This window comes from Pteronotus mesoamericanus, unplaced genomic scaffold (genome assembly GCF_021234165.1).
Source record: "Pteronotus mesoamericanus isolate MK-2021 breed Mesoamerican mustached bat unplaced genomic scaffold, CSHL_Meso_final contig_24, whole genome shotgun sequence".
Classification (NCBI taxonomy): domain Eukaryota; kingdom Metazoa; phylum Chordata; class Mammalia; order Chiroptera; family Mormoopidae; genus Pteronotus; species Pteronotus mesoamericanus.
Window position 1 is genome coordinate 9,404,647 of NW_026555100.1, and position 25,601 is coordinate 9,430,247.

The following is a 25,601-nucleotide window of genomic DNA, read 5'->3' on the forward strand; positions in this document are numbered from 1 at the left end:
GGAGATATATTGGCAAAAATATTGCTGTGTGGCATATCTGAATTTTTACTGCCTGTTTTCCGCTGGGACTTTTATGTTGTCATGACTTATAATACTTTTATCCATTTTGAGTTTATTCTAGTGTATGGTGTAAGTTGGTAGTCTAGTTTCATTTTTTTTGCATGTACCAGTCCAACACCATTTATTGAAGAGACTATTTTTACTCTGTTGTATGTTTGTGCCCTTTGTCAAGTATTAACTGACCATAGACACATGGGTTTCTCTCTCAAATTCTTTATTATACATCATGGTCTCACAGCTGGAGGCTGGATAAATACAATTGGTTTTCAAATTTTCTTTATTTTCTAGATTACTACATGCAAGTGACCATGAAAATATTTGGCATTTTTAAATTGAAACTCTGAACAGGCACTTACATGAAAGGAAAACATTACCATTCACAGATAACCACATGTAAAATAGATGCTCCAGCGCATGGTACATGGAACCTCTTGTCAGTAAAGAAGTTGGGTTACTGACCATTTTATCAAAGTGCCATAGTAGTAAAACAAATTTAAAGAAATATAATTGGGGTTACTTAGCTTACTCATAAAGTAAGGTTAACTGACAAGACTTGCACTGAAGTGTATAAAAAATATTGGTACAAAAACCAGTGGACCATAAGTGGAAGTAGTTTCACACAACAGGCTTCGTGTTTTAGTTCCTACACCCCACATTTAGTGTATTTGAGATCAGACCTTACACACATGACTGCAGCCTTTTTTTGCAGACTTTGAACAAATGACTTGAATTTAGTATTAAAATTTAAACAGAATTGGTTAAATTTATAAAATGAGTTTTAACAAGCCAAAGTTCCAATTTAACAAACATATTATCCAGATGTGGATAACTACATGCTTATTAACAGGTCCACCTCGACCACCCCCATCATCCTCAAATTCTCCCCTGAAAAGGGAAGAGAATATTTGTGAAAATTATTATATTTGCTTGTATGTAATAAAAAGATTCCTTAAATTAAAAACAATTTCAAAGTATTAATGGAAAAATTATGTAGTTTTAACAAATTCTAAAATGCCAACATAGAGTCAACTCCACATTGCAGAAAACATACAGTGGACCTGCTGGATAGTAATAGCCAAATAGGTACTTAACATGGCCAAAAAAATAAAAGTAAAAAAAGGCTGCAGTGACATGCTACATAATCCCTTGGGGGAAAAAATTAATATTCTAACCACAGAAGGTTACAAAGAGAATAAAATTCAAGAAGCTATGGAATGGTAGACCAGAAGAACCTACAGTGAAACATTTCATATGCATTTCTCAAATATATTCATAAAAACATAAATGTATGCAAAAATATTGAGATGCCATGGTTTAAATCTCTGTGGGATTTAAGGGCCACTCAGGTTTTCTAATTTTATTTGAACACAAAATAATTTTGCTTGTAGAGAATAAGAAGTAATCACTAGCATAAGAAGTGGATTTATAAGCAACATTATGAAGAAAAAGCAAAATTACAAATACCAGCTGACTCATATGAAAATGTTTATACTGAGGCACATGAGTGCGTATTATCAAATCAAAGTGTGCAAGTTAAAAAAAGAAGAAAACCGGCAGCTTAAGAAAATTCCAGTGTTTCAAAGAAAGCACTTTTTTTAAATGTATGTACATGAAGAATATTTAGTTATATCATAAAATAAATGCAGCACTGTAAGATAAAGGAAGACTATTATACATGGACTTTTGGTGTTTCCCCCTACATGCAGCAACCATCTTTAACCTGCCGAACTTAATCTCAATGCTTATAAGTTTTTTGTTTTTCTTTCTCCTATTCAGTTCACATTTCAGGCTGTTCAGCAGATGCCTGTGATTCTGGTGATTCAAATCGCTGGTGGAAGTTTGTTCTCTGTTTCCTCAGTTTTTCAGGAGCTTTTCTCCATAAAATGATCTCCTAGTTACCAAAAAAACACAAAAAACACCAAGGTATCAAAAATTAATGTTCTTATATTATTTATACCTTAAATTCTCACATTGAAAATACTGCCACCTCAATTTTAACTAAAACAAAATGAAATTCTTCTCTACTAAAGCCCCAACTAACCCACTTTCTTCCAATTCTAATCCTGGAATGCCCTTTCTGCCAATTCGGTTTCCCTCCACAAGCACGCATGCGCACAACCACCACCACCAATCCAATCTGGCACAAAATTCTAGCTGTTACTTATTTAAAGACTAAATCTGTCATTTGGTTTGCTGTTCTACTGCCCTTATACAAGTTCAAGCCCTTGCCACTTCAATCTTAGGTACTGAAATACCTTCCTGGTAGATAACTGCCTGGCTTGCCTGAGGCCCCCTTTTAATCCATCCTTCCTATCACTACCAGATTAAAACACTGCTTGATTGCTCTTCCTTAGTTCTCAATGCATACAGGATAACCTCCCAGCAGGCGTTCAGGGCACTCCAAAATCCTTATCCAAGGTACCAGTATCACTCACTCCCTTCCCTCCTTGGAACCCCCACCCCTCACCAGCCAAACTGAGTTACTCTGTGTCTCCAACACACTCCTAATAAGCTTGCCCTACATCTTCCCTTATATACATACTCTTTTAACACTCTGTTCCTCAGCTGATCTAAAGTTGACCCTAACCAATCAATCCTGAGATCCCTTCTGAATTCCTAAAATTATCTGCTTCATAAAGTCATCACAGGTTTGTGTTTTTTTTTAACATATCAGAATTTAAACATCCAAATGAATGTCCATAGGAAGCAGTATACTTATTCAATAAGGCTGTAATACATAATTTATTTGGAAATGTAAACTTCCTTTTTTAAAGTTATAAATTACCTATGTTTAACTACACAGAATATGGTAGTATTAATGGATGATTTTATCTTCTAAATTACGGTCAAACTACTAAATTTTCTGTCATTTAACATATATAATTTTTTTTCCACAATGTGAGAACTCTGAAGACAATCCATACTTACACAAGGTAGTTTTTGTATTCTTCATAGTACTCAGCACAGAATAATTTCTAATTAGTTTTGAACACTCAACTGACATTCAAATACTTATTAATCTGGTTCAGAATACCAAAAACAAAAAAGCCATCATTCTAATTACAATCTTCATCAAAATTCACCGAAGGCATTGATTTTGAAATGAGAACAAGTTTTAGGGTAAACATTTTATATAGATATATTTTTGGTTCATCTCATTGACAATTATAATAGAATAAGGAAAAAAGTGAAACACCCAAATCCATCAAACTAATTCAGTAATTAAAAAAAGTGTTAATGGAAATTCATATTTGTTGATGATAAAAGATATTCAAAATACTATTGAGTGAAAGAGTAAAGAACCACATGCATTATGTGACCTAAAAACACACACAATGTTGTCTGGAAAATTAATCACAATGAAGGTGGAATTTTCGATGACTTTTACTTCAGTTTGTTCATTGCCTGATTTATTTTTCTTTGTCTTTCCTTTTTTTTTTTTAAACAGCAGGTATTATTTTTATAAAAATATGTTCAAGAGAAAAATAAAAACCCTGCTAAATTGTAGCCCATTCTGGAGTCATGCAGAATGACTGGGAGATCTATCACCACACAATTCCATTCATACCTACTTCCTTATCATACTCTCAGTGTTTTCACTTATTAGTAACCCCCCTTGTTCAATACAATAAAGCTTAGAAAATTGAGTTTGTTCAGGTGTTTTTAGAATTTTCATTGAACAAAATAGAAGCTTGGGTGGCATGATACCTGCTGCTTGAAGTACCTTCTGTCTTCTTCATCAACAAGGACTAGATTCAAAAAGTACCTTACTGAAAATTTTTTGTTCACATCTCTCATTGTTGGAGTTGGGTCATATCCTGCTAAAAATAGTCTTATTGGAATTGATTCACCTGAAAGAAAAGCAATTTCATTGAATTCTGAAAGACTTAAATATAGTCACTAATCATTATACAGAAGATATTTAGTGCTTCAGTTCCTCATGAGCAGGGAGTGTAACTAAAACCTTAAAATAGTGTTTCTCAGCCTTGGCACTATTAAAATTTTGAGCTTGTTAATTCTTTGTTGTGGGTAAGGTCCTGGCACTGTAAGAGGTTTAGCATCTTCCCTGGTCTCTACCCTCTGTATGCCAGTAGCATTCCCCAAGTGTAAAAATCAAAAAACGTCTCCAGGCATTGCCAAATGCCCGGGGGGTAGAGTGAGTGTGGGGGTCCAAATTGCCCCTAGATGAGAACCACTGTCCTTGAGCCAGAATGCCTGGATTCTAATCCCAGCTCTATCACTTACTGGCTATGTGATCTTGACCATGTCATTTAAGTTTTTCAAGTTCCTCATCTGTGAAATGGAGACTACCAGTAACACTCATCTTGTAGAGAATTTGTAAGGACTGCATGGGTTAACACTAGATGTAAAAAGCTTAGAATACTGCCAGTAGACAAGTGCTTCTTTAGTAGTTTTATTATTTTCTCCTTTCATGAAGTTCACTGTAATTTCTAATGTGTATAAATTCTTGAATATTAATAATACATCCAAAACAACAAACGTGCAGGATGATGACAGTTTTTCATTACCAAAAAGGTTGTCATTCAGATTCTCATTGTTTCTGATTTCCTAAGGGTAATTATTTGCATATTCCATTTGAAATCTTTTTATATAACATTTTTCTTGTGCATATCTATTTCCTGAGATACACGACCCATCACTTTACATAAAAAACTGTGGCTGCTGGAATTTTACAAAGTAATATTGCATATCTTAAGAGTACACACATGGATCCTGGAGTCAGAAAGGCCTGGGCTCAAACTCCAACTCTGTAATCATTAGCTACTGAAGGAAACCAGAATATATCACCACAAAATATGCCTCAGACATAAAAATTATTTTGAGCTAAAGGCAACTAAGGAGCAGCTAAAGCAGAAAAAGCTGCCCCTTTTCTGTCGTAAGGTGGGACATAAATTCTCCTTTTACTGGTGACAAGACTAGCCCAGGGATGGCACCAGAGGAATCTGCAAACAAACCTTACTCCATTAGTTCCCTCCCTTGTGTTTACTTTCCCAGTTTGCCACCCATAGAAGGCCAAAACTCCTTTTTTTTTTTTTGGTCTAGTTATTTCTCTCCAAATTTATTCTTTTGAAGATGCTATATAAGGTAAAATTCTAAGCCACCGCTTTGAGTTACTTTTTTTTGTTGAGATTTCTCCTGCAAGATGTCCACTGCATGCATTAAAGAAACACTGTTCTCCTCTTATTAATCTTGTTTAAACAGTCCCAGGTGAAAATCTAAGATGGGTAAAAGAAAAATTCTGCCTCCCCTACACTGTATCTCCTTTAACAGGTTTTTTAACCTCTTTGTATCTTGGTTTCATCTTTAAAATAAGGGATACCACCACCCAACTTAAACGGTGGTAGGGAACTCCAGAGCACCTGAGAGTAACTGGCACTCAAAATGATAGTTACTTTTTGAAGTAATTACTAACAATAACAAAAAGACAAAGACACAAATTTAAAATGATAAATAATGGCTTCACTATTTTACACTCTGAAGATTATCTAGTAATGGAACTGTTTATTTTCTTGGGGGCTATAAGGACTCTGGAATCTCAAAGGAATTAATGCTCACCTATACTGCATCTTATGTTCAGCAAGAATAAAAAAGATTTACATAACAGAAGACAATCAAAATATTTTAAGTTCAGAACTAGAGAAGGGATACATTATCTTCTAAATTTAAACTGAGTAAAAAAAAAAAAATCAAACCTAATTTCAGACTAGGAAATACAGTCTTCTCAGTATACATACAAAGATGATTTTCAAAAGCCATCTCTTGTAGGAATTGTTTTCAAAATTCACAAATATTCTCACACTGCATAAATACTGTCAAACAAATCGCCACGAACACTGCTATTTGCACTATCTAGAATTCAAAAAAAAGAAGTGAAAAATGTGTTACCTTTGACTGGTGCACCATCCATTATTTCATATTTAGCAATGGTTTCTGTTTCTGTTGTGGTGCTGGGTCCTAGTGTAATAATGTAAATGATATTAATTTAAATATTTCCAGAATATAATTTCCAGTCTTAATACTTTTACCCGATTTTCCTCCCACATTATTTTAGTACTATTTTTCCATTTTGTGAAAATGTTAATCATTCTTTTCTATTTCATTATCTACACGTAATATACTTAACACTCACTGAATGTTTCACTCCCTTCCTCCCAAAGATTATTTGCAATGACAGAACCTTCTTCACAGAGTTCCTTCTAGTTACCAAATTGGAAACTAGCAATACACATCAGAACCAACCATTGACTTGCTAGTTTTCTCTGCAACACCCACACTGTCTTCTCTTGCAGTTAAAGTTAACTTTAACATAAAGTAAATATTTGATTGACATATAGTTCTTTTAAATTTGGGGATTCACCCTCTAAAAAATTATTGAAATCAGACATTTATAGGGGAAAAAGTATGGAACGCTTCACAAGTTTGTCATCTTTGCACAGAAGCCATGTTAATCTTCTCTGTATTGTTCCAATTTTAGTATATGTACTGCCAAAGTGAGTACCAGACATTTTTTAAAAAGTCGATATGGTAAGTGAAAAAAGTATATCAAAACATATGGTAATGATCCCAATGTTGTAAAGACTGAAGTCTATTCTAAATTGTAAGTACAGATTTAAAATTTTTCTAGAATCAAACAATTTTTATACTCAGAAAAAAAGATTTCAATAAACAAGTTTTTAAAAACAACATATGGGAACCTGAGGTTTGGTTTTAATATCTTTAAATCACTTGAACTTTTATTAGCAAGTGAAATACAGAGATTAGGAAATCAGAGATGTTTGTAATTATTACTACCAATTATAAATTCTCAAGAAATGCTGCCTAAAATTACTTTTCAGCAAAAACAAAAGCAAAGCTAAGGGGACAAACTAAATCTATAGACTAATTAAAATTTTAAAAAGCAGTTTATAGCCCTGGCTGGGTGGCTCAGTTGGTTGGAGCATCATCCCATACACTGAAAGGCTGCAGGTTCAGTGCCCAGTCAGGATATGTATGGGAGGCAACTGATCAATGTTTCTCTGTTTCTTTCTCTTTCTAAAATCAATAAACACATCCCCAATAAGGATTTGGGGCGGGGGGCGGGGGAAGGCAGTTTATGAACCAATACATGATTTGGGGGCAACTGGTCAGCCATCTGGAAAGAGTAAGGTTGGATCCATACCTCTTATCTTACTTACATCAGGACAAATTCAAAATGATTTAAACAAAATTCCCAAACTATAATGTATTATTTTAGTAGACTCAAGCAAAGAATATTATTCTTAGAACCTCAATGTGAAAAAGGACTTTGTAATTCTGGCACAAAATCCAGAGTCCATAAGAGGAAAAACTAATAAAAACTACATAAATATCAAGAACCACAAAAGAAAAACCATGGCGGGGGGCGGGGGGGAATTGTGTTGTTTTAACAGAAAAAGGGATTGATTTCTCTTAGTTTCTACAAATAAAAGCCTAATAATCCAATAAAAGTGGGGCAAAGGATATGAATAGACGATTTACAGAAAAGATATGCAAATAGCTTTTACACACAGGAAGAGATGCTCACCCTCACTCAGAATGAAAAAACTAGAATCAAACTACTATGGGGAACTTCTTCCCTCTACCCAACATATCAGCTAAAAGTTTTATAACCCTGTGCTTGTGAGAACAGAGAAAAAGATGCCCTCTTCCACATTCATTGCTGTTAGGTGAAAATTATTACAAACCCTAAAGAGGACACACTGGTATTATGTATCAAAATTTAAAATGAAGGTACCCTTTGAAACAGCAATTCAACTTGCGCGCACACACACACACACACACACACACACAGCAAAATGTCATTATTAACTGAAGCACTTTTTGTAATAACAAGACTTCTGGAAACAACCTGTATGTCCACTGATGTAAGTGTGGTTAAATTCTACTACATACACAAAACAAGAGTACTATTAAAAAAAAGATAAGTGTTCTTTCTTACATACTGATACGAAAAGATCCATAAGATTTCTAAGTGAAAAAGCAAATTTGATTGTCAGTAGCCACTTAACTAGAGATACTTGTACATCTGTGCATAAATCTCTAGACGGTTTTTTATTTAATGAAGTTTTGTTTTTCAAAATGTACAGCTGGTGGGACCTTTTGTTCATGCATCTTCACCAGCAGCTGGGACATCCCCACCTTTGGTGTTTCTGGTGTAAATTCCTTGAGCTCCGTGCTTTGAAAGTAGTTGAGCAAGTCCTTTACTAAGGAGCTTCCTAAAGGGCTGCCCTGGCCAAGGAGCTGAGGATCTTTGTGTCTCTGACAAAACTTATAAGGAGCTGGAAGTTCCCTTGTAGTTGGGAACTTCCTTACAGAGTTTGTTATATGTTGCTTTGTCAAACAAAGACTAGGTTATTGAGCGTCTCCTGAACTTTGCCTTTGGACCACTTCTTTTTGGCTGTGCCCCCAGACTTATTCACTGGGTCTTTGTCTTCCTTGGCTGACTTTCTGGCATCCTCCTTCTTGTCATCCTAAGGCAGCATAGCCTAACCCAAAGAGCAGCTGCTACTACTGCTGCCTCAATAACATATGAGACAAAAAGGAAGTATAGAGGATTTTAAAACTTATATTACATATGAGCTGGAGTACAGAAATAGGACACTTTTTACTGTATAATGTCTTACACTTTATTCTGAACCAAGTGAATTTATTATCTATAGTAGTTCTCTCCCCTTATCTGTGATTTCAATTACCTATAGTCAATCATGGTCCAAAAATATTAACTGGAAAATTCCAGAAACAAAGAATTCATAAGTTTTAAATTGCTTGCTGTTCTGTGTAGCGTGATGAAATCTCGTGCCGTCCCACTCCATTCTGTCTGAGGTGTGAATCATCCTTTTGTCCAGTGTATCCATGCTGTATAAGCTGCCTGCTCCTCACATAGTGGCCATCTCAGTTATCAGATCTACTGTTAGTGTCGTGGTGCTCATATTTAAGTAACCTTACATCATTCACCTCACTTCGTCTCATCACATAGGCATTGTATTACCTCACATGATCACAAGAAGGGTGAGTACAGTACTATAAGATATTTTGAAAGAGGCCCTGGCTGGTGTGGGTCAGTGGATTGAGTGCCAGCCTGTGAACCAAAGGGTCATCAGTTCAATTCCCAGTCAGGGCACATGCCTGGGTTGCAGACCAGGTACACAGTAGAAGCAATCACACATTGATGTTTCTCCCCCTCTCTTTCTCCCTTCCCCTCTCTAAGGATAAATAAATAAAATCTTTTTTTAAAGATATTTTAAACGAGAATGAGACCACATTCACTTAACTTTTATTACAGTATATTGTTTAACTGTTCTATTTTATTATTATTATTAACCTCTTACTGCACCTAATTTATAAATTAAACTTTACCAAAGGTTTGTATATATAGAAAAAAACAAAGTATATATAGAGTTCAATACTATCCATAGTTTCAGGCATCCACTCTGGGTCTTAAAATGCATCCTCCCAATATACACAGAACTACTGTATTCAAAAATCAATTTTTAAAAATACATAAATGAGTAACTTACTGCCAGTAATATTAAGTACCAAAGTTAGTATCCAATGTGAATATTTATGTTTAAATAATATTTTAAGATTTTAAAATTTCAACTAAAACAGGAATTTTCATTCAAATATTCTTTCAACTTACCAATTCCTGTGATCTCTTTTTTGATCAGTTGTAATTCCATATGTTGGATTTTTATTCTTACTAATAGGAAGTAAATCTTTCCAACAATCACATCCTTTAAATGATACCTGTGGGGAAAGAATATATCTCACTTACTAAATAGTTAAAAAACAAAAAGAGTGAAATATGCCCTAAAGGCTTTATTAAACATCTAGAGTAATAACTAAGAATACCATTTTGACTATTCATGTTGTTTAATGTTCCTTTTTTTTCAAAAAAGTATTAATCAATTTGCAGTATGCACTGCTTAATGACAGGGATACATTTTAAGAAAGGCAATCATTAGGCAATCTTGTTGTTGTGTGAACATCATAGGGTGCACACTTACACAAAACTAGATGGTATAGCCTACTATAAATTTAGGCTTATGTTATACCACTGTTGCATATGTGGTGTGCTGTTGAATGAGATGTCGTTATGCAGTGCATGACTGTACTATAAAAATAAGGAATCAAACCTATAAGTATACCTCAGAAGGAAAAACTAGCCTGACTGTTAGTCCTTACTCAGAGGTTAACTTAGTTTCCAAAGAACTTAAGCATGGAAAATTAAGATTCTTACGCCTGAAATATTCATTTGGTATATGAAGTTGTTCCTGAACAATAAAAACTCTACATAAGAGTTTAGTATCATTACACCAAGTGCTGAAATAGTGTAGCTAACAAATCACCTGGCCTCAAAAGAGAGACTTCCCAGTTGAGTCTGTTGCTGTAATATCTAATACTCAAAGACCTTTTCCAAGTAACTTGAAATGAAGTGGTAATAAAACTGGGAATTCCCACAATACTCAGAAGCCTTCTCCCAAGTTTGGATCTCAAAATTATATCCCAGGAGTTGAATGATACAATTATGTCAGTATGAAGGGAGGTTCCCAGTGACAAGTTTTTAAGTCCTAAACTATCTAATAATTTTATCAATGATATATTGGGTTGGACAAAAAGTTCATTTAGTTTTCTCGATACAATGGCTGTAGTAGTGCTTAGCTGTCTTTAACTTCATTTGAAACAATTTTGTTAAACTGTATTGTGACAGCTGTCATATCAGCAGACATGTAAAAAACACTTACCAAATTGGAGAATTTTTGTGCAGCTGTTTTAATACTGAAGATAGAAGAAGATACGCAACATTTTCAGTATATTATGCTTTATTATTTCAAGAAAGGTGAAAACAACTGAAATGCAAAAATAAGATTCTTGCAGTGTATGGAGAAGGTGCTGTGACTGATCGATCGTGTCAAAAGTGGTTTGCAAAGTTTCGTGGTACTATTGACATTTTAGCCAAATAATTCTTTGCTGTGGGGCTGTCTCATGCACTGGAAGATGTTTAGCAGCACCCCAGCCTCTACCCACTAGAAGCCAGTAGCGAGAGATAGCTGACATACTCAAAATATCCAAATAAATGAAGTTACTGGTGAAAATGAAAAGAGTCTTTTATTTTATGGAAAAAAACTAAATAGACTTTTTGGCTGACCCAATAATTTCAGACTCCAAAGGCGTGTATACATTTTCAGTGACATAAACTAAGGAGTGACAACTAATAAAAATCACGTAACAGAAGCGTGCACAGGAAAGGGGATAAAACTGTATACATCCATTTCTTCAACAAATAAACTTTAATGAAGAAAAATAGCAAGAAAAACCTAGAAATGAGATTTAGAGTCAAACCACCAAATGCAGTATGTTTGGATGCACTGAATCTGAACAAATCTTTACTGATTTGAACAAACCATGTATGAAACAATATAGGGAAATATGAACACTGACTAGATATGTGAAGATATTAAGGAAGTATTAATATTTTTATATATAATAGTATAGTCATATTAAAAATGATATGTAATTTTTATAAATGAAATTTATGTCTGGAATTGGCTGCTACATAATTTATGGGGAGTGTAGGGCTGAAAACAGACCAAACAAATCTGGAGCTAGGCAATGTGTATATGAGGATTCATTATAATGTTCATATACTTTGGTACATGTTTGAAATTTTCCATAATGAAGTTTAAAACTAAAGAAAGAGTGAGCCCATTTCTGTAAAAATACAACATATATAAAGATACATACCTCCCCCTCCCACATGGAAAGACATATAAGAAAATTAATAGTTAAATGGTGAAGGTGAAAATATGTGATATTTTTACTTCCTTTGATTCTCCCACATTATCAAATTTTAAATAATTAAAATATATTTGTCAGGGAAAAGACAGTATTTTTAATTAGTTTTAAAAAGATGACTAGGCTAACGTGACATCAGGCCAGTAAAATAAATTTTTATGGACATAAGGGATTAGCTCCCTTCTGAGATGATAAGATGCTCTACAAAAAATGACCAAGCAGAGTCATATCAGGAATAGAATATGAAAGACACTTGCACTGAGTCGGAAGCCAGAACAAACTTCTGAAGTTTCTTTCAGTGCAGAGATCCTGCTGGTCTGTTAAATCACATTAATGTCAACTCTACCCTCAGTTTACCAATTTTCAAAAACCTGAAAAGCTTACTTCTTAATTTTCTCTGAACATTTAAGTTATCTGTTTGTGAAAGGTACTTACTTTGACTTATTATATTCAAACTCTATGTGTAGACAATCTTCAATGCCCACTTCCATCTTAATAGAGTTGTTAACATCAGGGTAGGTAGCAAGCTGGTGAACAATAAGATCATATTCTTTTACCAAGTCTGTCAGTCTTCTTACTATTGTCACTTTAAGAAAATACCTACAAAGTTAATGGAAATACCAAGTTAAATCTCCTGTGATAAATTTAAGTGTTTTAAAAAATCAAACATTAACTATTTAACTCAGCTTTCTCATTATAGAACTCTTTTGGAATCAACTTACTTCATTTACTTCATGAAGGAGTTCTGATTTTAAATAAATGCCCCTACCATGGGAAAAAAATTCAATTTCAAGAATAGTGTGCATACCTTTTAGATAAATTTGGAATGCTATCATCAGCCCACCGGAGGAAATCTCTCTAGATCACTCTTTAATCATATAATAAATGATAAATGGGCTCTGTTGAGAAACTAATGGATTTAGAGAGTAATTCCACTTACACAACAAATAAAGTATAAGGGACAATTCATACAAAGGAAATATATGACTACAACTTCTCATAACAGGGTTCCCTAAATCTATAATGATAGAAGGCTCTTACTACCTCAAACTGGCATTAGCTAGACAAAACAAAACATTTGACAGAATTTTTAAAACTCTTAAGTCTTCCAGTCCAGAATTATAACAGAAGTTCTAATGAAGACATTCCATAATAACCATTTTCCAGTTTTGACTCTATGTACAGTTTCTAATACACCTTATTCATACCTCAATCGGACATTGGCACCGATGTAAGATTCATATGGCTTTTCAACTTGCATAAATTCAAAATCATAACTTCTGCTCTGGGTCAGTTCTCCAGGTAAGGCTAGTTCTTTCACTAGGTTTACAAATTCATGAGTATTACTCTTGTCATTGAAAAGTTCTAAGAAATTTTAAAAAGCAAAAAGACCAATTATATTTAATATCATTTCATTAAAACCCAAACTTCTACCTCTAAAGCAAATAAAAATGAATTAACTCCTTTAATGTAGTTAGTGTTTGCCCAATATGAAGCTGTTTTTAAAAGACACTTTTCCAGCAATTATTTGAACCTCCTCCCTTCAAGGCAAAAAGGATTTTATTCCTTTGTTTTAGTTAGGCAAATATATTACTTTGATAAAACTATATATAGCAAAGTCTAAAATCAACTATCAACTACTGTAATTTGGCCCTCAAGCATAATCTCATCTAGAGTAGACATATAAACAAACATGTACCCTTTCCAATTTTTTTAATTAATTTTTTCAAATACATTTGTCTCTGCCTACCCCCCACCACTTTCCCTTGCCCCCGCCCTCGCTTCCTCAACTCTTCCCCTTGGGTTTTGTCCATGAGTCCTTGCTATATGTTCCTTGACTTTCCCCTTCCCTTCCCTTCCTTTTGATACTTCAAGAATGCACAATAAAACTTAGAAAGCTAGATTTAAAACTAGCTATGTATACAGTATTATAAAAGACCAATTTTTTTCTTTTCTGAATCTGCAGTACCGAAAGATTTATACTGTTCAACTCCTGCAAAATCTAAAATGTCTCTGAATATATGTATGGAAATGTACACAAGTTGATCTAAGTCAAGAAGAAATTATGCCTTTCCTTTTCACACGAAAGTTTCTGTTGACAGATGAATGGCTACAGGCACATACTAGGTTAGGAAGACAAATGACATGGGTAATTAGAAAGTGACAGATGAAGGTAACACATAATTGTGAGTAAAGCTGGTGAAAAAAATGTAGGCAGATGGAAATATCAGTGAGTCAACTAATTTACCTGAATTATTTTTTAAGGCTGGCTAACTCCCTTCATTTTTTGTAATTAATTTTAGTAATAAAAAGCAGGATGAGTCAGGTATCATTAAATGCAATTAAGACACAATTGAATGTTTATAAAATAAATCCTTTTATTATGCAAAATCAATTCCTTCCACAAAGCTAAGCTCTAATTCAATTATTTAAGTGCTAAATCCAACCCTCTAGTTATCAAAGAAAACAAAAGTAATACTATTTTACAACTCACCAATTTGACCTACAAATTCAATTCTAATTCCTTGGTGTTCTAGCCTCTTTCCAGGTTGCTTAAAGGCTAGGTTTACCTGCCAAAACATGAAATTTTAAGAGATGTTAATCCTTTGAGTGGGCCTACCAACTGATTCCTTCCAGATGAATGCAATGTGTAAGTATTTTAGGTATTTGTTTTTTGAAGTTTGAGACACCACCACATACCTAAATCATGATGACCTTCATAGCACCAGCGAACGTATAACTTACTCATATATAATCACTAATGAACCTATTACTTACATGTACACTTAAAGCTTTGTTAGGAAGGAATCTTTCTTCTAGCTGGAGAACTATAAAGACTCAATAAAAAAAAAGTGGGGGAGGGGACTTTCAACTATTCAAATATAAGTTTTCTGGTCAAATAATTTAACAATCCTACAGCAACAGCATTTTAATGTAAGGTAAATCACTAATTCTAAGAATTGACCTAAAAGAACTGAAAAACTGAAAGTTTTTTGTAACCAAGACTGTATTGTTATGATTCCTAACCTTAAAAGCAATGCTTATTGCCCTGAGTCTGCTACTCATCCTAAAAACAGAATGTTTAAAGATTTAAATTTTAAATTTTGAATATGATTTATCTTACATACTTATAAGGCAAAACATACAATCTCAAAATCCCTGAATTCATATCTGCCAAATGAAAACTCTAAATTTATAAATTTTTTACCTTGACAAAGTATGTGTAAAGTACATACATATTAAAAATAAAATTCCAGCCCTGGCTGATGTGACTCAGTGGACTGAGCGCCAGCCTGTGAACCAAAAGGTCGTTAGTTTGTTTCCCGATCAGGGCATACACCTGGCTGTGGGCCAGATCCCCAAGCTAGGTGCGTGCGAGAAGCAGCTGATCAAGTGTTTCTTTCACACATCAATGTTTCTCTCCATTTTTCTCTCCCTTCCCCTCCAAAAATAAATAAAATCTTTTTTAAGAATTCCAAATGTTTAAGGATAGCTAACAAAAAAAGCATTATTCTTTACTATAAAAAATATGGGTAATGTGACTGTTGAAACCTTTTCCTTCCAACAATATTTCTCAAAAGATAATGGAAATCAAAGACCAATAAAAAAAGAGGTCCAATTATTTCTGTTACAAACTATATAAATTAATCACTCTTCTGTATCTTCCATATTTGTAACCAGGGTAAGTTAGTTACTTGCCTTCCAAATTAGTATCTCAAAAAAATAAGTAAATAATTAAATTGTGGTACATCATATAATGGAACATTATTAAAATTTTAAAATATAGTCAAAGATTTTTTTAATGATGTGGGAAGATGTGCATGGTATGTTACATGAAGGAAGCATGGTCAAACTGTATACAACTATCATGCCAATTATATCTTTTTTTAAACTACAGTAAAGAAATACTCTTCACAACAGTTACTGCTGGAATGTATGATTAGGAGTAATTTTGTTTTCCTCTTTATAGTTCTCAAGGGTTTTTTTTCCAATATTATGCAGATAATACTTTCAAAGTCAGAAAAATACTTATTTTAAGGAAAAAAGGTAGTACTTAAATATGCTTCACAGGCACTAGCACGTTAAATTTCAAGTTTGAACCACAAATAAAACAAGCATAACTCTCAGCTCTTTCATACGCCACACAGTAATTAAAGCTATTCTCTAATTTGTACTAATAAAGCACATAGAAAAAGGTATACTTCAAACAACGTCTATCTGGTAACAGTTTATAGTAATATCCTTGAACATGGCTGTATTTGTTATTTTTAAAATTTACAGTTTTTAAAATAACACTTTGAAACCACAAAAGGTAGAAATGCAAAGTTGTTCCGTTTTCCCACCAAACTGCTTACATGCTGAATTTTGCTTGATTCCCACTGATGTTAAAATATAATTGTTTTTAGGCCTAATTCAAACTATTCTGGAATCTTAAGAATCCTAGAATAGGAAGGAATAATTAAGTATATTTATTTAAAAGCTATTCTGCAAAGGAGAACAGAAAAATGAATAAAATTATGATGATGAACTGGTAAAGAATTTTAACACCAACTCAGTCACACTTTTGTAACTTTCATAATTTCAAACTGACAGAAAAGTTGCAAAAACTGCACAAGGAAATCCCACGTAACTTTTATTCAGACCCATCAGATGTTTATATTTTGTCCCATATGCTCTATCATCCTATTTATACACATGTATAAATACATACATGACTTATTTTCACAACTGAGAATAAACTGGAGACATCATGCCCCTCTACTTCTAAACACTTTACGTATACCTGCTAAGGAAAGGGACTTTCTCTTACATAATCATAGCACGATTATCAAAATCAGGAAAGTTAACATTCCATAGTCTATATTCCATCAACTGTCCCAATAATGTACTCTATATTCTTTTTTCCTCCTGTCAAGGTTCCAATCCAGGATCACACATTACATATCATTATTTTTCTTTGGACTCCTTTAAACTAGGACATTCCTCAGTCATTGCCTCTCTTGACCTTCATGTTTTTAAGTATACAGATCATTTACTTTGTAAAATGTCTCTCAATTTAGGTTTGTTTGATGTTTTATCACAATTAGACACAATTTTGCATTTTCGGCAAGACCACCACAGAAGTGGTATCTTATTAGGAAGCACATGATACCAGTCTGTTCTCATATTGGTGATGTTCACTTAGATAACTTGGTCAAAGTGACCCTTCAGGTTTCTCCAGTTTAAAGTTACTATTTTTCCTTTTGCTATTAATAAGTAATTACAGTAGAGAAACTTGAGACTATGTATATATGGTTAAAAAGCCATGAAAACAGCTCTAACAAGCCAATCTCAAAGCTCATTCTTCAGCCTATAATATGCTACAGATGTCTCATATAATGCTGTCTTCAGGATCTGTTTAAGGGGTGAAATTCATCTATACTGTACTTAAAACAAACACATATCAATATATTACATGCCAATTATAGGGTCATTTACAGCGGCCACCAAGATATCTGTACATTATTGTTGCTTGGAGATTGTGGTTATCTAAGGTTAGCTTCCAACCGCTGCTAGAAGAACATGGTCAATATCATGTTGACATGAGATACTACAATAATTATTCCTTGCTTGAAGACCTAAACTATAAACTTCTATATTCTCAGATCTTGTTCACTTTTGCCATAAAGAACAGATGCAGAGTTCACTGTAAGTGGCTAGGTCCTGGTACCATCACTTCAAGACAATTTAGACATCACCACTGCCACTTTACCACCCTCCTGAACCCTGGGATTCTAGGATATAGTAAGAGATATCCCATACTGACACAAAATTCAATGAACAGTTTGTCAAAAAGGAAAAAAAGAAATCCTTCTTATTCTCTTCCTTCAAAGGGCATGGCTGAACCCAAGAGCTGGTTTTCACAATTCAAAAAGAAAAAAAATCTACTTCAATAATTAATCACAGTTAGGAAAACTCAAATTATTCAGAAGGTACAGTAAAACAGCCCAGCTGTTCTAGACTTTAGGAAGATCTGTCACATGAGCAAAAGCAGTGAATATTTTAACTATGGATAAAAAGCTGGGTAGCTTTTTAAAATTTCCATTCATCTTGTGATAATCTAAATATTTTTAATTGTCTTAAGGAATGCCTCAAAAACTCTCCAAAACATTTTTGGAAAATGGCAATTAAATTTAAATGTAAAATGTATATCCTACAACAGTCCCAACACAATTCAATGTGGAAAGAATATTCTTTTCAACAAACAGTGCTGGAACAATAAGTATCAACATAGAAAAGAATGAACTTGGACCGATACCTCATACCATATATAAATATTAACTCAAAATGGATTAAAAACCTAAATGTACAAGCTACAATTACAAAAGTCTTAGAAGGAAAGATAGGTGTAAATCTTCATTATCTTGGATAGGCAATACTTTCTCAGATGACACCAAAAGCACAAGCAGCAAAAAAATAAAATTAAATAAACAGGATTTCATCAAAATTTAGAACTTTAGTGCTTCAAAAGACACTATCTAGAAAATAAAAAAGACAACTCACAGAATGAGAGAAAATGTTTGTAAAACATAACTGATAAAGGACTTGTATCCAGATTATATAAAGAACTTTTACAACTCAACAATAAAGACACCTTTCCAGCAGTGACGACCTCCCCACAACATGCCTCTCACTAAGGATCTCCCTTCATTCATCTCCGGAAGAGAAAAACAGGACACAAGAAGTGCATGATGCAGAGCCCCAATTCCTACTTCAATGGATGCAAAATACCCAGGATGCTATAAAATCACCACTGACTTTAGCCAACAACAAAACAGTAGTTTTGTGTGTTGACTGCTCACCTGTCCTCTGTCAGCGTACAGGAGGAAACGCAAGGTTTAGAGAAGGATGCTCCTTCAGAAAGAGGTGGCACTAAAGGCACATGAATCAAGCTGAGTGGGGAAACATCCCAATAAACACATTTTGAATACATAAATAATAAATAACAAAAAGGACAAATAATGGGGAAAAAAGTCAGAGAATAGGAATAGACTCTTCTCTAAAGAAGATTACTAATGACAACAAGAAAACAAAAAGCTCCTCAATATAATTAGTCATTAGGGAAATGCAAATCAAAACAATAAAGATCCCACTGCATACCGACCAAGATGGCCATAATAAAAAATACAATCGTAAGTATTGTCAAGAATGTGAAGAAACTGGAAACCACATACTTGCTTAAGAGAATGTAAAGTGGTGCGACTGCTTTGGGAAAATTTGGCAGTTCCTCTAAAAGTTAAACACGAAGTTAACATATGGCCCACAATTAGGCTCCTGAGTGTAATTCAAGAGAAATGAAAACATATATTCACACAAAACTTGTTCACAAACGTGCATTATTCATAAAAGCCAGAAAGTAAAAATCCAAATATTCTCAACTGATGAATGAAAAAAGGAAATATATCCATATATCATGTGATTATATATTAGAATTTTCATTCTGCCATGAAAATGTTTTGATACATGCTACAACATGAACGAATCTTGAAAACATTATGCTAAATGAAATAAGGCAGGCAAAAAGGACAAATGTTGTATGACCACTTACATGAAATGTTTAGAACAGGCAAACTTATAGAAAAACAAAGTGGACTGGAGGTATCCAGGGTCTGAGAGAAAAGAGAAATGGTAGTTATCACTTAATGAGAACGAAGCTTTGTTTGGATTCATAAACTAATGTTGACAACAGTGGTGATGGTTGTACAAAACTGAATATAATTAATGCCACTGAATTGTACATTTAAAAAGTGGTAGAAATGGCAAATTTTATTTTTATATATATTTTTACCAAAATTTTTAAAAAAGATACAAATCTTGAAAACATCATACTAAGTAAAAGGAGCCAGATACACATACTTTATTTTATTTACACAAAATGTCAAAGGTAGACAAATCATAGTGAAAGCAGATTTGTACCTTAGTGGTTCATAGGTATCTTTATTCACTTGGGCTGTAACAAAATACTATAGACTGGGGCTTATAAATAACAAAAATTCTTGATCACAGTTCTGAAGGCTGGGAAGTCCAAGATCAAGTCACCCGCAGATTGGGTGTCTGGTAAGAGTTTGCCTCTGGTTCATAGACAGCAGCCTTCTTGCCATGTCCTCACATGGCAGAAAGTACACAGGTTTTCTTGGGAGTCTCTTTTATAAGGGCACTAATCCCATTCACAAAGACTCTGCCATCATGACCTAATTACCTCCCGAAGTCCCTGCTTCTAAATACCATCACATTGGTTATTAGGTTTCAACCATGAATCTTCCAAGAATGCAAACATTCAGCTTATGGCACCAAAAAAGTGGTTGCTAATGGTATGGTGTTTTTTTGGAATGATGACAATGTTATGGAATTAAATAGTGGTGATGGTTGCACAACTCTGCAAATCTGGTAAAAATCACTGAATTACACACTTCAATAGTGTGGATTCTGCAGTATGTGAATTATAACTCAGGAAGGCTATTTTTTAAAAAAGAAAATTTCTATGTCACAGATCAATGGAACAGAACAGAGAGGTTGGAGTAGACCCACACAATCTCTGATTTATGACAAAGGTGATATTGCAGTGCAGTGGAGGGAAGAATGGCTTTTAAAAAATCTTTATTTTTCTTCCATTACCATTTAGTCCCCTTACAGGCCCCTTCCCTCAGCAATCACCACACTGTTGACTATGTCCATGCGTCCTTTTTCCTTTTTGCTCACTCTCTCTACTCCCTAACCCCTGCCATTAGCTGTCATCCGCTCTGCATCTATGAGTCTTTGTTTTGTTAGTTCAGTTTGTTAGATTCCACATACAAGTGAAATCATATGGCATTTGTCTTTCTCTAATTGGCTTATTTCACTTAGCATAATGTTCTTCAGGTCCATCTACACTGTCACAGAGGGTAAAATTTTCTTCTTTATTACAGCCAAGTAGAATTCCATTGTGTAAATGTCCCATAGTTGTTTTATCCACTCATCTATTGATGGACACTTGGGCTGCTTCCATATCTTGGCAATTTTAAGTAATGCTGCAGTGAACACAGGTGTGCTTATGTTATTTTGAATTAGTGTTTTGGGTTTCTTTGGATATACTCCCAAAAGTGGAATCGCTGGGTCAAAAGGCAGATCCGTTTTTAATTTTCTGAGGTATTTCCATGCTGCTTTCTATAGTGGCTGCACCAATCTGCATTCCCACCAACAGTGCAAAGGGGTTCCCCTTTTTCCACATCCTCGCCAGTACTTGTTTGTTGATTTATTGATGATGGCCATTCTGACAAGTGTGAGACAGTAGCTTTTTCAATAGATGTCCTGGGTTAGTTAGATATGCACACTTACAAAAAAAAAAACAAAACAAAACACAAAACAACAACAACTAGCCTTGGCTCCTAATATCAAACTGAGGATCTAAATGTAAAACAATTCACAGGAGAAATTAACTTCATGTCTGTAAGGTAGACAAAGATTCCTTAAATAGGACACAAAAAGCCCTAACAGAAAGGAAACAGCCCTGACTGATGGTGGCTCAGTGGGTAAGGCATCGTCCCACACTCAGAAGGGTTGCAGGTTCGATTCCTGTTCAGGGCACATCCTGGGTTGTGGGCCAGCTGCCCAGTTGGAGGCATGCAATGCAAAATCGCCAATCAATGTTTTACTCACACATTGATGTTTCTTCTCTTTTTCTCCCACCCTCCCTCCAAAAAATAAGTAAATAAAATCTATTTTTTAAAGGAAACATAACATCTGTAATGTATTAAAATTAAGAACTGTTCAGCAAAAGATACCATTAATATAGTGAAAAGTTAAGCCAGTTAAAAATTGGAGAAGATATTTACAATACATATAAAGGACTCTATAATGAGAAACATAAAAAACTCATCAAAACACATACCAAAAACACCCTAAATATTAGTCGAAAAATGAGCCAAAAAATTCCTGAATAAGTGCTTCACAAAAGATATCAAATGGCCAATAAATATATAAAAAGTTGCATAACTTCATTAGATGTCAGTAAAAAAACAAAACACCATTTAACAATAAAGAAAATGAGAAGCTAAGAAGACAAGCCATAGATGGGGGAAAAATACTTGCAAAAGACACATCTGATAAAGGACTGTTACCCAAAATTTACCCAATTAAAAATTAGGCAAATGATTTGAATAGGCATGTCACCAAAGATACACATTTGGCAAATATATAAAAAGATGCTAAACATCATATTATTAGCGAATTATAAACAACGATGATATGCTACTACACACCTATTAGGTAAACTCTAAAATGCTGACAGCACTGTACTCTGGCAAGGATACAGAGCAACAGAAACTCTCATTCATTACTGGTAGAAATGCAAAATGGTAGCCGTACTTTGGAAGACAGTTTGGCAGTTTCTTATAGAGTTAAAAACAGACTTAACATATGATACAGCAAGTACACTTGTAGGTGTTTATCCAAATGAGTTGAAAACTTATGTCCTTATAAAAGCCTGCATAAAGATGTCTACAGCAGCTATATTCGTAATTGTCAAAACATGGAAGCAACCAAGATGTCCCTCAGTTGGTGACTGGATAAACTATAGTACATCCAGAAAATGAAGTATTATTCAACACTAAAAAGATATGAGCTATCAAGCCATGAAAAGACACAGATGAAATGAATGCATATTATTAAGTAAAATAAGACAATCTGAAAAGGCTACATATGGTGATTTCAACTACATGACATTCTGGAAAAAGCAAAACTATGGTGATAATAAAAAGATCAGTGGTCTGCAGGCAAGGGAGAGATGAATAAGCAGAACAAAGAGGATTTTTTGGGCAATGTATGATATTATAATGGATATATGCTATACATTTGTCCAAAACCACAGAGAGAACACCAAGAGTGAACCCCCTCAGGTAAACTATGGACTCTGGGTGATTATGATGCGCCAGTGTAGGTTCATCCTTGGTAAAAAATACACCATTCTGGGGAGTGACGTGATGTGTGGGGAGGCTATGCAGTGTAGGAGTAGGGACTACATGGGAAATCTCTGTATCGCCCTCTCAATTTAAATGTAAACCTAAAACTGATCTAAAAAAATTTAAGTCTTCTTAAAAATCTGAAAAGAAAAGGTGTGCTTTACAGAAGCTCACATCAGAAATATCATTTAAAAAAATTATTCTTGTTTGGGTGGGATGTCAGACCTCCTAGGTCTCCAAGATTATATCTAATATATGAAGTATTTTCATGCAGAGAATCCTACAATGTAAAGTCAAGTTTGGAAACCAATAATGATTCAGTCCAACCTTAACAATTTACAAGTGAGATCCAGAAAGTTAAATGACTGTCCAGAGTTACCTACTAAAACAGTAGTTAAGTCAAGGCTAGGCCTCCCAACTCTATACCCAGACATTTCAGCAAGCCCAGACTAGTGTGGTAAGACATGTTCCTAATGACCCATGCTGGGTCAGAGATAACCAATGCTTTTCTTCTTTTTCTGTTAAGCTTTCTTTTCAAAGTGCTCATAAATCGTATTTAATAACCTGTTCCAGAAGTATGACAGGAATCAATCTTAACAAGTTACAAGAATTGCAAAAAAGAAAAACAGAAAACTAGATGTCACATACCCCTGATGAAAAAAAAACACACACCATCACCTGTATTCTTGCCAAAAGAATCAAAATTGAGTCTGATCAAGCCTCTGGATCCAGCTGCCAATTAACAGGCAACAACTACATCATGAGAATGCCGTCAGAGAGAACTCTACAGTTCAAACAGCTCAGGTTCTTCAACAGATAAATTATAAGGAAAAGAAAGGCATGAAGAGGGAACCTGAGATTAAAAGAGATTTAAATGCCATATCAATTTTTTTTTAAAGGAGCAAGACTAAACAATTAAGAAAAACAATTTATTATTTTAAAAGTTGGCATAGTGGTTACTTTTGAGGGGAAGGGGCTGTGTTTGGGATGAAACATATGGGATAGCTGGCAAAGTTCTTCTTGACTTGAATGACGATTATAAGAAAATACTTGTATGCTTTATAATAATGTGTTTTGTGTGGTATTTTTATGTATTTTATTTCACAATAAAAAGGTTAAAAATGAAAACAACTCAGGTGAATAAATCAGAATACAGATATAATACCCTTTGAACAAAATATTTACCAGTAAGTGGTTTATCATTTTTTTAAATGTACTCTATAATTATTGATTAGGCCTACACAGAATCCCTAGCAATTCAAAAAATTTAACTTGAATTTATTTTTTAAAGCTATTTTTTAAAAACCATACTGAGGTAGCTGTTATTTCCTTAAATATTCCCTTCTTCCTTTATTTATTCCATAAACATCAGCCTAATTGGCCTAAATGACAGAAGAGTACTTTAAACCAAATACGGAATGTTCCCTACTAGACTTAAACAAGTCACAAACATTCAGTGAGAGCCTATTATATAAATAAATTATACTTTATGGAGAATACAGAAGCACACACTGATTCCCTGACTTTAAAAAGCTTTTAACCAAGCAGTAGAGATATTTATTTACGTGTCATATTTATAAATTAAATATCTGAGATATTAACAGATTCAATCTCTCCTTTGAAAGACTGGATTGGTACTAGATTGGTATCCCTACCTCTCCAACCCTACCATATTAATGTCTTCTTTTCTATAGACCAAAAACTATTTTATTTACTCTTTCATTTGACATGTTCCATCCTTTTGATAATTTTGTCTGCTCTTTTTCAAGCCTCTTCTCTTCCTCTCTTTTTAAAGGAGTGCCAGGGAAGTAAAGTTGAAAACCTAAACCTTTATTTCAGATATAATGTTAAGTCAGCAATAGAATTTGTCAAAGGACCAGAAGAGCCAATGCAGTAAAATGGTTAAAAAACCTAAGTTAAACCTATCCATAATAGTAACCAAAAAAATACTAATAAGGATAATATCATTGTACCTATCACAAAGCAAAGATTAAAAAGTCATCGTATTCAATGCTCCTTTGGGTGAAACAAGTCATTATAATGGACATGTGATTTGATGCAAATTTTCCAGATTAACATATGTCAGTACCCTTCAAATGTTCATGTCTTCTGGTCCAAAAACTCACTTCCAGGAATAATTTCTATCAATTGTATTCTACAGAAATTTGGAGAAAAATTTACATATATAGACGTCTGTATTACAATTGTGACAGATTATACAAACCATCTGAAAAATAAAAACTACTTAAATATCCAATAATAGGGAAAAAGTATGCTTAATATACTCTATACAAACATTAATTAATGCAGAGTCTAGGAAGAAGCATACCAGGTTTTAACAGTGAATTCTTTCCATGATGGGATTATAGACAGTTATTTTCCAAACTGTCTAATATGTGTCTATATTACTTTAACAAGCAGGGAAGAAAAACTCTCATATGTTACATTAGAAAAAATATTTCAAATGTGTTATGGCTTCATTTTGTCTATGGTATCACCATTCCTGAGTATCACAGACTAATGAATATTGATCATATTCCCTAAAATATAAGAACTTTATACATCACTTGATAAGGAAAAGGAGAGAAAGTGAAACCTTATAGAAGGTATCATAAATGTATCTAATCATGTAGAGATACATTCCAAATGTACTTAAGTCCTTTACAGGGTACCAAGAAATGAGAGATACCATGGCAGTAGTACAGAAAGATAAGCTACAAAGAATGAGAA

At 34.0% G+C, this 25,601-nt stretch overlaps 1 protein-coding gene, 1 non-coding gene and 1 pseudogene across 3 annotated transcripts in view; 1 reads left to right on the plus strand and 2 right to left on the minus strand.

Annotated features, from left to right (window-relative positions):
• Positions 1 to 233: 233 nt before the first annotated feature.
• Positions 234 to 25,601, minus strand: part of VPS26A (VPS26 retromer complex component A) — a 31,110-nt gene continuing 5,742 nt past the window's right edge. For both annotated transcript variants that reach the window (XM_054572686.1, XM_054572685.1), the window contains exons 3-9: positions 14,390 to 14,465; positions 13,104 to 13,260; positions 12,331 to 12,495; positions 9,740 to 9,846; positions 5,968 to 6,036; positions 3,769 to 3,911; positions 234 to 1,951 (exon numbers count right to left, since the gene is read on the minus strand). In XM_054572686.1, coding sequence (XP_054428661.1) covers positions 1,838 to 1,951; positions 3,769 to 3,911; positions 5,968 to 6,036; positions 9,740 to 9,846; positions 12,331 to 12,495; positions 13,104 to 13,260; positions 14,390 to 14,465 — 831 coding nt within the window. In that variant the 3' untranslated portion in view covers positions 234 to 1,837. The remainder of the gene's footprint in view (positions 1,952 to 3,768; positions 3,912 to 5,967; positions 6,037 to 9,739; positions 9,847 to 12,330; positions 12,496 to 13,103; positions 13,261 to 14,389; positions 14,466 to 25,601) is intronic.
• LOC129070052 (U6 spliceosomal RNA) lies at positions 6,478 to 6,580 on the minus strand. The gene has a single exon (XR_008529070.1). It is a non-coding gene; the product is annotated as a U6 spliceosomal RNA (small nuclear RNA).
• On the plus strand, positions 18,559 to 18,811 carry LOC129069928 (40S ribosomal protein S27-like; annotated as a pseudogene).